At 39.6% G+C, this 19,814-nt stretch overlaps 3 protein-coding genes and 2 long non-coding RNA genes across 11 annotated transcripts in view; 2 read left to right on the top strand and 3 right to left on the bottom strand.

Annotated features, from left to right (window-relative positions):
* The window catches only part of LOC310728933 (uncharacterized protein), a 71,427-nt gene extending 54,224 nt beyond the window's left edge, over positions 1–17,203 (bottom strand). Inside the window, exons 1-6 of one of the 3 annotated variants that reach the window (XM_083546815.1) lie at positions 16,568–17,199; positions 14,361–14,441; positions 13,903–14,245; positions 11,125–11,432; positions 6,018–6,059; positions 5,328–5,841 (exon numbers count right to left, since the gene is read on the bottom strand). In XM_083546815.1, coding sequence (XP_083402941.1) covers positions 5,600–5,841; positions 6,018–6,059; positions 11,125–11,432; positions 13,903–14,245; positions 14,361–14,406 — 981 coding nt within the window. In that variant the 5' untranslated portion in view covers positions 14,407–14,441; positions 16,568–17,199 and the 3' untranslated portion in view covers positions 5,328–5,599. Of the gene's footprint in view, positions 1–5,327; positions 5,842–6,017; positions 6,060–11,124; positions 11,440–13,902; positions 14,246–14,360; positions 14,442–16,567 lie in introns of those variants that run through there. The other 2 variants (XM_083546814.1, XM_083546816.1) reach the window with 2 other exon arrangements.
* LOC310728923 (craniofacial development protein 2-like) overlaps positions 1–19,814 on the top strand; it is a 288,545-nt gene that overhangs the window by 113,926 nt on the left and 154,805 nt on the right. The gene's annotated exons all lie outside the window — the stretch shown is intronic.
* Positions 1–19,814, bottom strand: part of LOC310728988 — a 412,338-nt gene that overhangs the window by 274,307 nt on the left and 118,217 nt on the right. The gene's annotated exons all lie outside the window — the stretch shown is intronic.
* LOC310728943 (uncharacterized protein) overlaps positions 1–19,814 on the top strand; it is a 105,683-nt gene that overhangs the window by 64,067 nt on the left and 21,802 nt on the right. The gene's annotated exons all lie outside the window — the stretch shown is intronic.
* On the bottom strand, positions 17,279–17,575 carry LOC310729304. Of its 2 annotated transcripts, none has more exons than XR_014534545.1 (3): positions 17,551–17,575; positions 17,465–17,512; positions 17,279–17,411 (listed from the first exon to the last, which is right to left on the bottom strand). It is a non-coding gene; the product is annotated as an uncharacterized lncRNA (long non-coding RNA). The 2 variants fall into 2 exon arrangements; XR_014534546.1 differs by having other exon boundaries at positions 17,465–17,488.

Genomic DNA, 19,814 nt, shown 5'->3' with positions numbered 1-19,814 from the left:
GCGGCTCTATATGAGATCTCCCCCAACCCCGAGTCCTTGGCCAAGGTGGCCCTTAGGTATTTGTCGGTTAAGACTGCCTTTCTCCTAGAAATCTCCTCCCTTAAGAGGGTCGGGGACCTACAGGCTCTTTCGGTGGCCCCGTCTCTCCTGGAGTTTGCCCCTGGCATGGCCAGTGCTATACTTTACCCCAAACTGGGGAATGTGCCTAAGATGCCTGTGGCTCCCTCGTGACCTGTCGTTTTGCAGGCATTCTGTCCTCCTGCTTTCCTAGCCCCTGACCAGGCAAAGCAAAATCGAGTCTGTAGAGTAAGTCGGAGCAGCTGTTTGTTTGCTATGGCCCTCACAGGATAGGTTTTCCGGCTAATAAGCAGACGCTCAGTAGATGGATTATGGATGCCATAATGCCTGGGGCATGGCGATCTCTACAGCCTGGTCTGCTGGAGTGTCAATCCAGGACATTTGTAACGCCTCAGGGAACTAGGGTTACATTCAAACCTAGTGACGATTTCACTGCACTGTTTAATGAGTTTAATTGGATACAAAGTCATTTATTTGTAATCAAATATAAAAAAACTAAAGATTTTAAACAAAACAAACACAATCAAGCAGTAAAATGTGCAAACAACATTTGATTTGACAAATAATTGTATTTTTATAAGCTTCACCATGTGGCTTTTACAGGTAGATAACAGAATAGATGCATTTTATTAAAGTAACTCTACTTTAAATATTCCCAGTCCTTCACAGGGCTTTAAACATTGCATTTAAACATGCAACATAAGCTTTAAACATTGAATTATAAGAGTATTGAATACATATTAAAATATGAATAAATAATCAGCAGTTAGTCACTGTAGAAGTAATTAAATAATACTGTAATAGAATGTGTGGAGTTTTACAGTATGATTCAGTCTATTGTTAGGGTAATATATATTTGTATATATTAGGGATGGTAAGATTCAGCGACGCGCATCGGAATTAAAGTTTGCATCGCTAAAAAATATATAATTGCATGAAGGGATTAAAATTTTAGGTTCTAAATGATGTAGCAGGTCGTTAAATAAGATCTGGAGGTAAAAGTGTGAAAACAGTTACATTTATATAACTATTAGTAGATGCGTTAGATTTGTATTATTTAGAAAGTGACCAATAAACCCAGCCAGAGGTGAAAGTGAAGAAGTCTTGGCTCTGACATGTACTTCAGTAAAAAGTAGTTATTACTTCTACCTGTTTTAGCTGTTAACTGGACCTCACATCATATTAATATTAGATAGATAGATAGATAGATAGATAGATAGATAGATAGATAGATAGATAGATAGATAGATAGATAGATAGATAGATAGATAGATAGATAGATAGATAGATAGACGGACGGACGGACGGACGACAGATAGATAGATCTTGATTAGAAATTGATTTTAAAAATACAGTGTGGTCAGTTCAGACGTAGCACAGTGATCATTTTACTAAATGCACAGATAAACAATATACTAATTGTGTGTTAATGTTAAATTAACATTATACCAAGTCGTCCCAAATAAAACACTGCATGGGAAACGGCTTTGGTGTGTTAGTGTCAGTGCACTATGCTACAAGCTATTGTAAACAAGCTAACGTTCACTAGATAAGTCATATTTTAATCACTAATAGAGCAGATTCATGGAAAATTACATCGCTAATCAGCATTTTTGCCAGAACTAATTTATGAATGAGTCTGCATCAACTACATTAAAGAGAATCGCTTTATTTAAAGTGAATAAAATCCCCTAGTTAATGGAGTTGAACATTAATTGAGTCGCAGACACACACCTGACTCGTGTGTGTAGAGTAGGTGAGATGAACTGGGAAAGCAGGCAGTGGGTCAAACCACTGTGAGGAAGGGGAGGGGGGGACTGTTTCTAAATGCAGTTTTGCGGGTTTTTTTTCTACTTACACAATAATTTAGGTATACATAGATATACATGCAATATTTTTAGATAATGTTTTTTGGGGGGTGGCACAACCCTTGGTATGTGGGGGGTGGGGGGGGGGCATGTCCCCTCCGCCCCCCCCGGGATTTACGAGTGAGAGTCAGGACTTTATAGGACTCTATAGCGGATTGAAAAAGACGCGCAGTAACAGAAAATCGGTTGTTCGGCTGAAATCGGCGCACAGTGAAAATTAAAATTTGATATTTCACCAAATCAATGGATTAAAAGTAAAGTAACGAGCCGGTTTTGAAAATGTAAGAAGTAAAAAGTACAGATATTTGTGTAAAAATGTAATGAGTAAAAGTAAAAAGTTGTCTGAAAAATAAATAGTGGAGTAAAGTACTGATACGAGAAAAATCTACTTAAGTACAGTGACGAAGTATTTGTACTCCGTTACTTCCCACCTCTGTCTATCACATATATCTTTATATACTTAAATATTCTTATTTTATTTTATATAGTTTTATACTTTATTTATCTGCCTTCTTTTTCTTTGTATTATTTTTCTCCCTCATGCCGGACCGCCGTAATAAGCATTTCACTGCATGTGGTACCCTGTATGTATGTATGTGTATGTGACAAATAAAATTTGATTTGATTGGATTTTTGATAGGATTGCACAAGCCAGTGCACACTTCGTGCCGATCCCAAGCCCGGATAAATCAAATATGCAGATCAGAAATCAAAATTTCATACTGGATCGGTCTAAGCCCTGGTTACCAACGACCGCCACAGGTATTGTTAGCCAACAGGGTACCGGTGGAAAGTGTGCTACTGTTGGCTGAAGGAGGAGAAGGAGAGGAGGAAGACATCTACAGAGACAGCAGGAAAAGGAGAAGGTGGACTATGTTCTATGTAGGAGATGCAACCTGGAGGAGATTGGAGACTGAAAGGTGTTGGCAGGGGACAGTGTAGCTAGACAGCATTGGATGGTGGTCTGTAGGATGGTTTTGAAGGTGAAGAAAAAGCGAAGAAGAGTGAGGACTAAAAGAAGAATAAGATGGTGGAAACAGAAGGAGGAAGACTGCAGTGTGAGGTTCAGTGAAGAGGTCAGACAGGAGCTCGGTGGTGGTGAAGAGGTGCTGGATAATTGGGCAACTAGTGAAGAAGTAATAAGAGAAACAGCAAGAAAGGTGCTTGGTGTGACATCTGGAAATAGAAAGGAAGACAAAGAGACGTGGTGGTGGAATGAAGACGTGCATGAGAACAGAAGGAGATAGAGGTTGGCAAAACAGAATTGGGATCAAAAGAGAGATGAGAAAAGTAGGCAGGACAACAAGGAGATGGAACAGCAGGTGAAGAGGGACGTGGTGGAGGCCAAGTAAAAGGCAGATGAGGAGCTGTAGGAGAAGTTGGACACTAAGGAAGGAGAAAAGGATTAATACCGATTGGCCAGGCAGAGGAACCGAGCTGGGAAAGATGTGCTGCAAGTTAGAGCAATAAAGGATGGAGATGGAAATGTGTTGACTAGTGAGGAGAGTGTGTTGAGAAGGTGGAGGGAGTATTTAGAGGAACTGAAGAATGAGGAAAATGAGAGAGAGAGAGAGAGAGAGAGAGAGAGAGAGAGAGAGAGAGAGAGAGAGAGAAGGATGGATGATGTGGAGTTGGTGAAGCAGGATGTAGATAGGATTAGTAAGGAGGAATTAAGAGCAGCGATTAAGAGGATGAAGAGTGGAAAGTCAGTTGGACCAGATGACATACCATTAGAAGCATAGAGATGTTTAGGAGAGATGCAGTGGGGTTTTTAACCAGACTGTTTAACAAGATTTTGGAAGGTGAGAGGATGCCTGAGGAATGGAGAAGGAGTGTGCTGGTACCGATCTTTAAGAATAAGGGAGATGTGGGTGTGTTTGTAAATTTAGAGAAAGCATATGACAGGGTGGAGAGAGAGGAGTTGTGGTATTGTATGAGGAAGTCTGGTGTGGCAGAGAAGTATGTGAGGGTGGTGCAGGACATGTATGAGGACAGTGTGACAACAGTGAAGTGTGCAGTAGGAACGACAGCCTGGTTTAAGGTGAAGGTTGGACTGCATCAGGGATGGGCTCTAAGCCCTTTCCTGTTTGCAGTGGTGATGGAAAGGTTGACGGACGAGGTCAGACAGGAGACTCTGTGGACTGATATTTGCAGATAATATTGTGATTTGTGGTTAAAGTAGGCAGCAGGTGAATAAGAGCCTGGAGAGGTGGAGGTACACGCTGGAAAGAAGAGGAAAGAAAGTCAGTAGAAGTAAGACAGAGTACATGTGTGTGAATGAGAGGGAGTGGAGTGGTGCGGTTGCAGGAAGAAGAGGTGGTGAAGGTGGAGGAGTTCAGGTAACTGGGGTCAACAGTGCAAAGTAATGGAGAGTGTGTTAGAGAGGTGAAAAAAGAGTGCAGGCAGGGTGGAGTGGGTGGAGAAGAGTGAGGAGTGATTTGTGATAGAAGAGTATCTGTGAGAGTGAAAGGGAAAGTTTATAGGACTGTGGTGAGACCTGAGATGTTGTATGGTTTAGAGACAGTGGCATTGAGTAAAAGACAGGAGGTGGATCTGGAGATAGCAGAGCTGAAGATGTTGAGGTTTTCGTTGGAAGTGACGACGATGGACAAGATTAGAAATGAGTTTATTAGAGAGACAGCGCATGTTTTGGAGACAAGCTGAGGGAGGTGTGATTGAGATGGTTTGGACATGTGCAGAGGAGGGACATGGGGTATATCAGTAGGAGAATGCTGAGGATGGAGACACCAGGAAGGAGGAAAAGAGGAATACCAAGGAGAAGGTTTATGGATTTGGTGAGGGAAGACATGCAGGTAGTTGGTGTGAAAGAGGCAGATGTAGAGGACAGGGGGTATGGAGACAGATGGTCCAATGTGGTGACCCCTAATGGGAGCAGCCGAAAGAAGAAGAACGTGACCAATAATTTGTGACTGATATTTAATGTGTAGATTTATTTCTCCTTACTAAACAGTTTTTCGAGCGCATTCTCTGGGCACAGCTGCTGCTACATGAATATGACGTATCATGACACTACGGAGACCAAGGCATGTCGTGAGAGTCACATAGAATACAGATTAACATGGCAGAGGTAGAGCTGCATCTTCCTGCAGACACAACAGTAAAACTATAAAGACGTGCATGTGAAAAGGCATCTTAATGGGATGAATCGAATCGCATCAGTAGCTGATTCATATTTATTTTTAATGTATTGTAGTGTTCTTATGGATCTTTAATGTATTCTAGTGTTTATATAAATCTTTAATGTATTGTAGTGTTTATATGCTTTTTCTTATGTATTTTAGTGTTCTTATGGATCTTTAAGGTATTGTAGTGTTCATATGAATGTTTTAGGTATTGTACTGATGCACATCCCTAATATTTATATATAGTGCTGTTAGAACATATTCAGACTCCCTTCACTTTTTTTCCAATGTTGCAGGCTGATAATACATTAAAATTCTCATAAATCTACATAAATCTCATTGAGTCATTATGTGGTGATGAGTGGAGATTAATCTTATTTATGTATGAAAATAATAAAGCTTTCACCTGCTAGTAGCTGTAATTTAACTTCTCTTGATAAATACGGAGTCTTTCTCAAGTGCAGATATTGTGGTGTTTCAGCATCACGTACGTACAGCTTCATGTGCGCATCAATCAGAAATGTTCTCCTGCACCTCACATTTGTTCGCTTGTTGATTTAAAGGAGACTCACTGCGATCTTTCTCATTTCTATTATTCTGTGAGCTGGAGCTCCTGAGATCACTGGAGTCTCTGCAGATTGTGAAATTACACTGATATTTCCTCCATATTAAAATTGCAATAAATATGAGAAGAACTGAACACATGATGCAAACAGTGATGATGAGCAGCAGGTTCATTCCATCAGCTTCATCTGGAGACACAAATATTTTATTCTAAATGTTATTTAATAAAATATTAAAATAAAGTCTGGGTAGAAATGTGATAAATCTTTAATCTGACAATAAAACTGAGATAAATGGAGATTTAGAAGGTTAATAAATAATATATTAATTATTAATACAACAAATAAATATGAGATTTACTCACCTGAGGGAGCTGATAGATCATCTTTCCTCTCTTCAGATTTTTCTGTTGAGGGAAAAGAAATAAAGGTATTTTACATTTTATACTTTTCTTCTAAATATTTTACTTCATAACTGCAGAAGTGTCAAAATTCTTATAAATAAAAGTGCAGAGTTTCTCCCAGTCCTGTCCTGCATTTTAATTCTGATGGATCTACTTCTCGTCTCCATTGGTCTCAGTGTGGAATAAAACTCATTCTCACAGTTAATATTATTGCTGAGTCAGGATTTAGTTCACATTTTTCCTTGTGCATCAGCACCACAAATGACTGTACAGCAGCAATAATTGATCAGTAAATCTAATAAAATAATGAAGCTCATAAGACTCCTATCATGTAATTGTCAAACTGACAGATTTCACTGGAACATGAACACGTGTCAATCACATGCAAACATTCTTCAGTGTGTGTTGATCTGATGAGGTCAAGTCAAGTCAATCTTATTTGATTAGCGTTTTTCACAACAGACATTGTCTCAAAGCAGCTTTACAGAAATCAACAGTGAAGGTGAATGGTGTGTATTTATCCCTAATGAGCAGCCGAGGCGACAGTGGCAAGGAAAAACTCCCTTAGATGTAATGAGGAAGAAACCTTGAGAGGAACCAGACTCAAAAGGGGAACCCATCCTCATTTGGGTGACATCAAGAGTCTGATAATAAATCTTTCAACAATACAGAACACTGGAGAGTGAGAACTAACATGAGCACTGGAGTATAAGATTATAAGTGATGTTCTTTCTACAGTCTTTGGTATAAAAGTAGGAGCTACTGAGCTCAACATTTGTGATCATCACAGATCCAGCATCAGCTTCTCCATGACAGAGCCTTTAAACACTTCAAGTCCAATGTCAAACTCCACACATGTAGTGGGATCCAATTGGCACTGGCACGTCTTTAGATGGTTCAGGATGTTTGCGAGTTCGGCATCTACTTCTTTAAAGTCCATAATCTTCATGAGGTGGGACGTGACTGGAGCTGGCCATACCTCAGGCAGCCTCGGGATGGGGAGAGAAAGAGAAGCAGTGGAGAGGAATTAGCGTAGCTGCTGTTCATGATATTAACAGCACAAGTTGATAATGTGCATGTGATCAGATGTTCTGGAGCACAAGGTTATGATGTGATGTGTGTGATGTGTGTTATGTGTAGGCTTTGCTAAAAAGATAAGTTTTTAATCTGCACTTAAACTGGGTGAGTGTGTCTGAGCCCCGAACACTGTCAGGAAGACTATTCCAGAGTTTAGGAGCTAAATGTGAAAATGCTCTACCACCTTTAGTGGACTTTGCTATTCTAGGAACTACTAAAAGTCCAGAGTTTTGAGATCTCAGGGAGCGTGACGGATTGTAGCGTGTTAGAAGACTGGAGAGATACATAGGAGCCAAACCATTTAGTGCTTTATAAGTGAGTAGCAGTAGTGTGTAGTCTATTCGAAACTTAACCGGAAGCCAATGTAGGGACGATAAGATCGGGGTTATGTGATCATATTTTCTTGATCTAGTAAGAACTCTGACTGCCGCATTCTGAACGAACTGAAGCTTGTTTATTAATGATGCAGGACATCCACCTAGTAACGCATTACAGTAGTCTATTCTGGAGGTCATGAACGCATGGACGAGCTTCTCTGCATCAGATATAGATAATATATTTCTTATCTTAGAAATATTTCTAAGGTGAAAGAAGGCTGTTTTTGTAACTTGATTGATGTGATTTTTAAAAGATAAGTTGCTCTAAAATAACTCCCAGGTCTTTTACTGTTGAACTAGTGGTTACAGAACATCCGTCTAAATGCAGGTTGAGATGCTGGAGCTTCTGTATACTAGTTTTTGGGCCGATGAGCAAAATCTCCGTCTTATCAGAATTTAAAAGTAGAAAGTTATGGGTCATCCAATCTCTTATTTCCTTAACACACTCAGTTATCCGGGTTAATTGAGCTGTATCGCCTGGTTTAGATGAGATATATAGTTGGGTGTCATCAGCATAACAATGGAAGCTAATTCCATGCCTTCTAATAATATTTCCTAAGTGAAGCATGTATATTGTGAAGAGCAGGGGTCCTAGAACTGAACCTTGTGGCACGCCATAGTTCACTAGCATTAGCCTGGATAGATCTCCATTTAAATCTACGAAATGGTAACGATCAGACAGGTAGGATTTAAACCAGCTTAATGCCTGTCCCTGAATGCAAATGTAATTCTGTAAGCGATGTAGGAGAAGATCATGATCTATAGTGTCGAATGCAGCGCTAAGATCTAGTAAACTAACAGCGAGATAAAACCTTGCTCTAAAGCTAAAAACAGGTCATTAGTGATTTTAACTAGAGCAGTTTCTGTGCTATGATGGGGCCTAAAACCTGACTGAAACTCTTCAAAGATATTGTTCTCTTGCAAGTGGGAACAGAACTGGGCAGCGACAATCTTTTCTAAAATCTTAGACATAAATGGCAGATTTGAAATGGGTCTGTAATTCGATAACGTGTTTGGGTCCAGATTAGGTTTTTTAATGAGGGGCTTAATAACTGCTAACTTGAGGGATTTAGGGACGTGACCTAAAGATAGTGAGGAGTTGATCTGGCTTTGATAATAACATCATACAACTCTTCCTGTCCTATACATGTAAAATAGTGGAGTTGTGGAGTTGAAGGTAACACTGTGTCAGGAGATGGTCTCAGAGGTTGAACTTGTTTTTCTAATGTTATCTATTTTTTCAGTGAAGAAATTAATAAATTTCTCACTACTAAACTGTGATGGAACACAATTTTCAGATCCCTGATTTGTAGTTAGTTTAGCTAGAGTACTGAAAAGGACCCTGGGATTGTTTTTGTTATTTTCTATGAGTTTGCTCAGGTGTTCAGCTCTAGCAGCTTTTAGCGCCTGTCTGTAGCTGAGCATACTGTCTTTATACGCAATTCTAAATACCTCCAATTTAGTTTTCCTCCATTTTCTCTCCAGATTACGGGCTGTTCTCTTGAGGGCATGCATATGACTATTATACCAAGGTGCAGGTGCTTGTTCTCTAACCTTTTTTAACCGGATGGGGGCAGCAGTGTCTAATGTGCTAGTGAGGGATTTTCTTCAGTCTCCTGCATGTGTTTAAAGCACTTCTGCTGTTTGCTTTGGCATTTTTCCATACAGTGTCCCTTAATCCCTAAACGATTTCACATTTATTATAAATTACTGAAATTGTTCTTAATCCTAAAACTCGATCATTTCATGAGGCTCTTAGAGAAGGACTGAATGTCACTTTACACTTCTTAAGTGAAAAACTTCCTCTGTATAATAAAGGGAACACACTTTATCTAGTACGGGGAAGTCAGTGAGTGTGTGCTCTAAAAAACAGAATCTGATGACTCGATATTTGTGTTTATCAGCCACAAGGGTATTATGAAAGGCAGGTACTGGTGTAGGTGAGGAGACCTGAGGTGCAGTCAGCATTCACATTCATCCAAAAGCTGTTCAGTAGGAATGAGATCAGAGCTCTATAGCAGGCCACTCAAGATCTTCCTCTCCAAAGCATGTAAACCAGATCTTCTAGGAGCTCACTTTGTACACAGGGGCATTGAAATGCTGGAACAGGTTTGGGTTTCCAAATTCAAGTGAATACAACATTTTATTAGATCTTAAGACGTCCTGTACAATTTACCGTAATTTCCGGACTATAAAGTGCACAATTATATAAGCCGCACCCACTGAATTTGACAAATATTTGTATTTTTAACATAAATAAGCCGTGTCTACACTAACGTACTTTACACAGGCTTTAGCGAAAGACATGTTACACACGGTGTAACGGGTGAAATATGTTGCGCTTCTATTAGGAGCATATCGGTATTTTGGGAAAAGACCGGCACTGCATACTTCCGGTATTACTGTGTGGGGACCAAAGATTATGTGCTTTTTATTTTCTGATGCTGATTTCTAAGTTTTTTTGACTAACCCATAACACTGTTGCCTAGAAAAATAAAAAAGCACGAGTTTTGGAAACCTGTCTGTGTTTATATGATTTCTGTTGCAACTGGAGTTAGCGAGCTCTCCCTTCACCCAGACTCAACGCGTTACAACGGCTTGTATCTAAACAATAGCAGACCAAGAAGTCATTGTTCACTGTCTTCCTCCTTCCTTTTACAACTACAGTGGTAACTTGACCTACAAGTGCATTAATGTACGAGTTTTCCGAGGTACGAGTGGTCAATCGGTCCAAAAATTGAGGTACAAGCTCGAGACGCCGCTGCTAGATGGCAGAGAGAAGCCAGAAAGCGAAGATTGTGACAAAAATTAAGATAAGCAAAGAATTAAAAGAAAATTAAAAAAGCTAAATTTTAAAGTTTAGGGATACGTAGTGTACAGGAGTGATGGTAAAAAAACGAGTTTTCCCTTCACCTCCGCTTATCGCCTCTACCCCCCCTCCACACACACACACACACACACACACACACACACACACACACACACACACACACACACACACCCCACCAGCGTTTTCGTTAGCTCAAGTCGTCTCATCTCCAAGGAAAATACACTGAATAAAACCTTATTATATCTTTACATTCTCTTTCTATTATGTTTTTATACAAGATTTGTGATTTAGAAATGTATTTTCCAATTTAATAACATGAAACATAAAAACGGGGTCATTTTGAGGGTTGAAACGGATTAATGCCATTTTAAGTATTTTCAATATGGAAAACTGATTTGATGTGCGAGCAAATTGAGATACGAGCTCGTCCACAGAACGAATTAAACTCGTAGCTCAAGGTACCACTGTATTTCTCTCGGGAGTTTATCACACAGGTGAGGTGCGTTTTTTCGTTTCCGTTCGGAAATTTAATTGGTCTAATGTTATGTCGCTCAGTTTTTTGGCTTGAAGTTTGTGAAACCGGGAAAAACCCAGGAAAAATCCATAAATTAGCCGCTTCGTTGTTTAAGCCGCGGGATTCAAAACGTGGGAAAAAAGAAGCGGCTTATAGCTTATATAGGTAGTGCCTCCAGCTTTGTGGTAACAATTTGGAAAAGAACCACACAAAGCAGGAAAGTTCAGGTGTCCCAATACTTTTGGCAATATAGTGTTCTAATCCACTTACCACTGACTGAGAGTTTAACATTCTGCACCAATTTGTTGATGTTCTTCACAACAATGTAGCTGCTGTACAGAGTTTCATCAGTAACACTGACGTTCTTCAACACCAGGGAACAGTTTCCTTTAAGCAGCTCCTCCTCAGGAACGTCCACACGTCCCTCATATCCTTTACCCTGAAATGACTCTTTACCCAGTCGCTCAAACACAATCTCACGACCAATACTCCACTCAACATGAGGTGTTTGGATGGACAGATGTCTCCAGTCACATGGCAGCACTGCTGTGGATCCCACCTGAGCTGATACACTCTGACTGTAGACTGTAGAAACAAAAAGTGTATAAGTAGAATTTATTTTTATTTATTTTACACACACACACACACACACACACACACACACACACACACACACATTAAACTGTAATAAATAATGGACACAAATAAAACCCTGGGAATATTTCAGCTTCTTGACTTTCATGTAAAAACTCAGATGAAGTACAATAATGTGGTAAATAAACTCATTCGAATGTTAGAATCAGTAAATGTTCAATCTGTTCAACAAAACCCCACACTGATACTGTTCCTGGTGTTCACTCAGTTCTAGCAGTAAAAATACTCAGATAGCAGCATCTGATATCATGTAACACTCTGTAGAGTAAAACCTCGTGTAGATTTGTCATGGAACACGGCAGGAGCAGCTACAAGTGCAGATCATTTCTTACAGAAAGTGCAAACAAACCCCAAGGAACAAAATCCAGAACAATCAAAAACTATTTTTTAATTATTTTAAATAAAGAGTTAGAATGGAGTAAAGTCTTCTTCTTCTTCTTCTTTTTTCGGCTTCTCCCATTAGGGGTCACCACAGCTGATCATCCGTCTCCATACCCCCCTGTCCTCTACATCTGCCTCTTTCACACCAACTACCTGCATGTCTTCCCTCACCACATACATAAACCTCCTCCTCCTCGATGAAAACCTCAACATCTTCAGCTCTGCTACCTCCAGCTCCACCTCCTGTCTTTTACTCAATGCCACTGTCTCTAATCCATACAACATCTCAGGTCTCACCACAGTCCTATAAACTTTCCCTTTCACTCTCATAGATACTCTTCTATCACAAATCACTCCTGCTATCACTCTTCTCCACCCACTCCACCCTGCCTGCACTCTTTTCTTCACTTCTCTAACACACTCTCCATTACTTTGCACTGTTGACCCCAGGTACCTGAACTCCTCCACCTTCTCCACCTCTTCTCCCTGCAACCGCACCCCTTCACTGCCCTCCCTCTCATTCACACACATGTACTCTGTCTTACTCCTACTGATTTTCATTTCCCTTCTCTCCAGCGTGTACCTCCACCTCTCCAGGCTCTTCTCCACCTGCTCACTACTCTCACCACAAATCAAATATCATCCGCAAACATTATAGTCCACAGAGAATCCTGTCTGACCTCGTCCTTCAACCTGTCCATCACCACTGCAAACAGGAAATGGCTCAGAGCCGATCCTTGATGCAGTCCAACCTCCACCTTGAACCAGTCTGTCCTTCCTACTGCACACTTCACTGCTGTCACACTGTCCTCATACATGTCCTGCACCACCCTTACATACAGTCATGAAAAAAAATATTGGCACCCTTGCAATTCAGTCAGAAAATGCAACCCCTTCTCTCAGATAATTGTTGCAGTTGCAAATGTTTTGGTACTTATGTTTATTTTATTTGTATGTATTTTTTCGTTTGCTTTGGAATGACACAAGAAAACAGAGAATAAAAGACAAATCTCATACAATTCCACACAGAACCCAACAAATGCACTGGACAAAACTATTGCCACCCTTAACTCAATATCTGTTTGCTCCCCTTTGGGAAAAATAACTGAAATCAATCGCTTCCCGTAACCATGAATGAGTTTCGTACACCTCTCTACTGGAATTTTGGACCACTCTTCTATTGCAAACTGCTCCAGGTCATTTAGATCCCACTGCTGTTTTGAACTCTCTTCACAGGTGTTCTATGGGATTCAGATCTGGACTCAGATAGTTTGTAACTATTTCTGAGTGCTTTTTGAAGTGTGTTTTGGTTCATTGTCCTGCTGGAAGACCCATGACCTCTGGTGGAGATGCAGCTTTCTGATACTGGCCACTACATTGCCCTCAAAATTCTTTGGTAATCAATGGATTTCATGATACCATTCACACAGTCAAAGCATCCAGTGCCAGAAGCAGCAAAGCAACAATAAAACAACTTTGAACCTCCACAATGTTTGACTGTAGGGGCTGTGGTCTTTTCTTTGAAGGCCTTGTTTCTTTTTCTGTAAACAGTGCTATGATGTCCTTTACCAAAAAGCTCTACTTTTGTCATCTTTCCACAGTTCATTCTCCCAGAAGGATTGTGGTTTTGTCACATAATTGGTGTCCTCCTGGGTCTCCTACCATAGCGTCCTTTTTCATTCAGATGGAGACGGATAGTGCGAGCTGACACTGTTGTACCTGCATATTAGCTTGAATTTGTTTGAGAGTTGATCTGGGTTCTTTATCCACACATATGACAGTTGTGTTCAGAGCACTTGCCTTTCTATGTGTGTGGGTTTGTCCGTCACCACAAAATACATGCACGAATTAGACAGAAATTATAGATGTGTATGACAGATATAGACAGAAGAACAGATGTAATATAATAAGTGTAATGTCTATATTTGTCTTTTATTTTTCTTTATCTGTCCTCAAATGTGTTCATTATTTCTAACTCTTATCTGATTCACTACGACTTTTATATTTATATACTCACCATCAAGTTGAACCTTGCTGATTTCTGTTTTCTTAGCATTAGTAGCCTCCACATGTATGACCATGAAGGATTTGTAGAAACCGTGATCAGTGATTCTGACCTCCTTCAACACCAGAGAACAGTTTCCTTTACGCAGCTCATCCCCAGGAACGTCGACACGTCCTTCATATCCTGGACCCTCATGTGTATCATTAAAGCTTCGCTCAAACACAACCTCATTATCAGTACGCCACCGAATAACTGATGTTTGGGTGAAGACTTTACTCAGGGTACATGGCAGGAGAGCTGTGGAACCCACATGAGCTTCTACAGTAATGTTATTATCTGCACTGATGAAGTCTGTGGGAGGAAACATTACAATCTACATGATTTGGAGCATTTTATAAAAATTGTAGCATATTGTAATGAATGTGAGGACACTTGTGTGTTGTTGGACTTGAACCAGGTCACTCACCCACACAGACAGAGAGCCAGAAGATGGAAATAGAAAGGAGGATCATGATGACTCGTGTGGAGTTTTTACAGATTTCCTGCTACAAACACAAACAAAGGCAGATTATTAAACACATTAAATATAAGTGGAAGATCAGCTTCTAATATAAGCTGTAAGGATATAAGACAGAGATGGTTGGGCATCACTAGAGTGAATATGGAGAACATTAAACTCGTTTCATAGAGGAGCTCAAATTCCTTTATTTGGAATAACAATAATAATGTTATTGTTGTTAATGTTATATACTGTAGGTGGCGGTAATGCACCAGAGTGTAGGATTAGAAGAGCAAAACAAAAAAATGCGTATATTCTTATTCACAAAATAACTCATGTAGAAACAGAGAATTCATCCGCTAAACACACTGAATAACCCGATCTATAATGTGAATATTTATGTATTTATCCAGAAATCACAATATATGATTTTTAAACTATTTATTTGTATGATACAGCTGCAAATAAGTATTTGAACACCTGTCTATCAGCTAGAATTCTGACCCTCAAAGACCTGTTAGTCTGCCTTTAAAATGTCCACCTCCACTACATTTATTATCCTAAATTAGATGCACCTGTTTGAGGTCGTTAGCTGCATAAAGACACCTGTCCACCCCATACATTCAGTAAGAATCCAACTACTAACATGGCCAAGACCAAAGAGCTGTCCAAAGATACTAGAGACAAAATTGTACACCTCCACAAGGCCAAAATAGAACTTTTGGGTCATAATTCCACTAAACGTGTTTGGAGGAAGAAGAATGATGAGTACCATCCCAAGAACACCATCCCTACTGTGAAGCATGGGGGCGGTAGCATCATGCTTTGGGGGTGTTTTTTTGCACATGGAACAGGGCGACTGCACTGTATTAAGGAGAGGATGACCGGGGCCATGTATTGTGAGATTTTGGGGAACAACCTCCTTCCCTCAGTTAGAGCATTGAAGATGGGTCGAGGCTGGGTCTTCCAACATGACAATGACCCGAAGCACACAGCCAGGATAACCAAGGAGTGTCTCTGTAAGAAGCATATCAAGGTTCTGGCGTGGCCTAGCCAGTCTCCAGACCTAAACCCAATAGAGAATCTTTGGAGGGAGCTCAAACTCCGTGTTTCTCAGCGACAGGCCAGAAACCTGACTGATCTAGAGAAGATCTGTGTGGAGGAGTGGGCCAAAAGCCCTCCTGCAGTGTGTGCAAACCTGGTGAAAAACTACAGGAAACATTTGACCTCTGTAATTGCAAACAAAGGCTCCTGTACCAAATATTAACATTGACTTTCTCAGGTGTTCAAATACTTATTTGCAGCTGTATCATACAAATAAATAGTTAAAAATCATACATTGTGATTTCTGGATTTTTTTTTTTAGATTATGTCTCTCACAGTGGACATGCACCTACGATGACAATTTCAGACCCCTCCATGATTTCTAAGTGGGAGAACTTGCAAAATAGCAGCGTGTTCAAATACTTATTTTCCTCACTGTATATGTTCGCTTTAACACTGTGTTAAAAGCTACTACTTTTAAACAAATCAGACAGGAAGCTTAAAATGAAGTGACACTAAATGTGTATTTCATCTCACTGTGTAATTGATATCGGGTCTTGACATGTTTGTCAGTTGAGTTCAATATATATTTTCTTTCAATTGTTGGTTTTGAATGATTTGTTTTATTCCTGAAACATGGACTGTAGAAGAGAACTAAATGAAGTATTATTTGAATGTGCAAGTTCTCCATTACTGTGTGTCATGTACTGTACATACACACAATACAATGTGAAATATTTAAACAATATACTCTTAGTACCATTATAAGGACATCTTGTACTTTATACTCAAAAAGGTACACATTACTACCTTAGAGTACCAATGTGTACCTTGATGTACAACTATACATTTTTGGGGTAAATAAGGTACAAAGATGGGTACTGTCCCAGTGGCAAGCTGTTGTATTTCGTTCTTTCTTTCGTTCTTTCTGTTTTATAATCATATATAATCATAACGCATATAAAGCAAAAAAAAATGAATAAAGTTAAAACCTGTCAATTACACAAAAACAGGTAACACTAGACATTTCATCCCCCCACTTTTGAAATGATGGCTACGCCCCTTATTCACGCATTTTTTCTATCCAGGCAGAAACGCTGTTTTATCAGTCCACAAACTGAGTCGTTCCTCAGTGAGAGAATCAAAAGGTCACGTGATGTACGTTGAACGATGTTTGGCATCCGCAGTTTCCTGTCAGAAAATTCTTCAGTTTGCGGTTAGAGTCTCCTTCCAGCTTTTCCTTTTAGCGTGCGGTTATCGTTTACATCCGGTTTGCTGTTATTGTTTACTTCCGGTTTGCGGTTAGAGTTTACTTTCGGTTTAAGGTTATTGTTTCCTTTCAGTGTTTCCTTCCTCTTTCACACGGAAAACACTCAGATATGTAGAAAATGTGCATTGGATGTGGAAAGATCAATATTAATCGATACAAGTCTGATGAGTTTAGTTAAAGTTTCTCTCTTCTTCGTTCACTACATTGTTTCTTGTTCGCTCCTCTGCGCGTGTTGTCATCACGTGACTCTTCGACTTCTGTCGTATACTGCAGTGAGTTAGAGATGAGAGATGTTCTGCAGAAAGGCAGAGGAATCATCATGTGGAATTCTTTTACAGCAGGAACTGACACGTTTTAAACTACCAGCTATATGAGAAGGATTTTCACTACTGCAGCATCACCACCAACTTACACAAACACAAAATACAAAAGAAACAGAGAGGAGCAGCGAAGTCCTTCAGACAGGAAACACCTCCCAGCCAACATGACCCCACATGGGTTTTATCTGGTTTATTTGGGCATCATTTGTGTAAGATGCACAAATTTGATTGTGAAGCTCACAGAGTCTCTCATTGGCTCCTGTGCTCCCGCCTTGTCATTCTGAAGAAACGGTCATCAGACCTGACCTGACCTAACCTGGATAACCTGACCTGACCTGACCTGACCTGGCCTGACCTGGATAACCTGACCTGACCTGACCTGACCTGGCCTGACCTGGATAACCTGACCTGAACTGACCTGGATAACCTGACTTAACCTGGATAACCTGACCTGACCTGACCTGGATAACCTGACCTGGCCTGACCTGGATAACCTGACCTGACCTGACCTGGATAACCTGACTTAACCTGGATAACCTGACCTGACCTGGAGCACCTGACCTCTCTGTCACTGTAAGAAATTATCTTTTGTTTTAAATTAATCACATTTTACTGTTGTTTTTATTTAATGTATACTTCTGAAAGATTTGTGGTAAATAAAGTTACAGGCACGATATAAAGAAGGTAAGTTTGGAGAGTGAACTGGTTTACCTCAGAGATAAACACCTGTGGAGAAACTGAACATTCTTAATGATTAGCAGATAACTAGGAAATTGTCTACTAAAATGTGGAAATAACGACATTTCAAACCTTTTCACCCGTGTTTTCTCCATATAGTGTCCTCATGATAACAGGAGGGTGAAACAGTAAAAGCACTTTGGAGTCTCTTTCTGTTTACTACCTTTATAACATGTGTAAATACAATACAGAGAAAAGCTCTGAGGAGATTGTGACAATACTTAACATTATTTTAATGTGATTTAGGTGAAATAGGTAGAGGTGATAAAAAAACGTTCAAATTTATATCATTTCTAAACATTACTAAAAATATATGTTTTTTTTAGGTTTGTCATCCTTTACTTGATGTACATGTTTGAATAATCATATTCTTGACCTCTGTGTTGATGTCAGTGAATTTGCAGGTTGCACCTAATCGTCTCAGTCTAGTATAATAAGTGTCAAGTGATTTTTTTAGTAGCCTCTCTGAAAGTGTACGTCTCATATGCAATGTTCATCTTTGGTAAAAAAATATTTGTTGAGTTTGTTAAGAGCAGTAACACAATCTTTGACTTGAGGCATGTCAGATAATGTGTCAAATCTATCTTGAACTTCATCTCCAAAGTAATGTAGGATCATTATCTTTTTCCTTGTGTCACCTTGGATGTCTATGGCAAGTTGATAATTTTCAAACGGTTGTTTTTTTCACCTGATGGCGACAAATCTGGGAAAAGTCAATAATATCTGGTTTACCAAGTTTTCCTCGCTGCCAGTATAATGTTTTTATAATAATTCTGGTGTGACAGCAAAGAAGTGTGCTGTAGGAATGACAGACTGGTTCAAGGTGGAGGTTTCACTGCATCAAGGATCGGCTCTGAGCCATTTCCTGTTTGCAGTGGTGATGGACAGGTTGAAGGACGAGGTCAGACAGGATTCTCTGTGGACTATAATGTTTGCGGATGATATTGAGCCTGGAGAGGTGAAGAGCCTGGAGAGGTGAAGACAAGGTGAGGGACGCGAGATTGAGATGGGTGGATATGTGCAGAGGAGGGACATGGGGTATATTAATAGAAGAATGCTGAGGATGGAGCCACCAGGAAGGAGCAAAAGAGGAAGGCCAAGGAGGAGTTTTATGGATGTGTTGAGTGAAGACATGCAGTTAGTTGGGGTGAAAGAGACACATGTACAGGACAGGGGGGGTGTTCATGGAGATAGATGATACGCTGTGGCGACCCCTAATAGGAGAAGCCGAAAGAAGAAGAAGAATTCTAGGTTGACGAAGTGTGTAATCCTTACACCTGTATATTTTCAAATAAGAGCAAACTTTTTAATCATATTTCTTTCAATTGTTTAAATCCTTCCCAGTTTGTTGAGTTTATAAAGACCTACATGGAAAGCATTTCTGTTACTATTTCTAAATATGTTTTAACTTTTTGCACGAATTAAGTAAATCACTAAAATTGAAACGGTTTCTTTAGACGTCCCATACACATTTTCTCGCTTAATGTTCTGAAACTAATGTTAAGTCAATTGCATATTGTATCTATCAATTACATTATTATTAATTCCTCACCTGTTACTGAAGCACACTAATGCTCTCTAATTTAACATTTTTTCTTTAACATTGTCATTTGTTCTTTTATTTTCCCAAATGGTGCTATTTGCATTTAAACCGCAATACCACAATGTTTTGACTGTCATTTCCTTTTTTTTATCCTTAGGGTTTTTCTACTAAATCTCTCACATGGGTTATAATAATATATCTCCCTGATTCATTGATCTCCAGAAAAAACACCTCCACAGTCACTGCTTCTTATTAATCATTAATATATACCATTCTGGATTTCAATTCTTTTCAAATAAATGTTACCACATTCCTCTACTACTAACATCTCTATGTGTTAGTGTAAATACTTGCAAGAACAAATTCTAGCTGTGGTTTTAGCCAGGAGTCTTGTGTACACACCATATGTGGTTTCTATTCTTGTTCCTCAATTTTTATTTATTTTTAACCTTCCATTAGTGTTGCACAATTCAGGTCGCTCTTAGTGCCGGTCCCAAGCCCGGTTA

Source organism: Silurus aristotelis (genome assembly GCF_946808225.1).
Source record: "Silurus aristotelis genome assembly, chromosome: 7".
NCBI classification, from domain to species: domain Eukaryota; kingdom Metazoa; phylum Chordata; class Actinopteri; order Siluriformes; family Siluridae; genus Silurus; species Silurus aristotelis.
The sequence above is the reverse complement of the archived record's forward strand: the minus strand, read 5'-3'. Positions and strand labels throughout refer to the sequence as shown.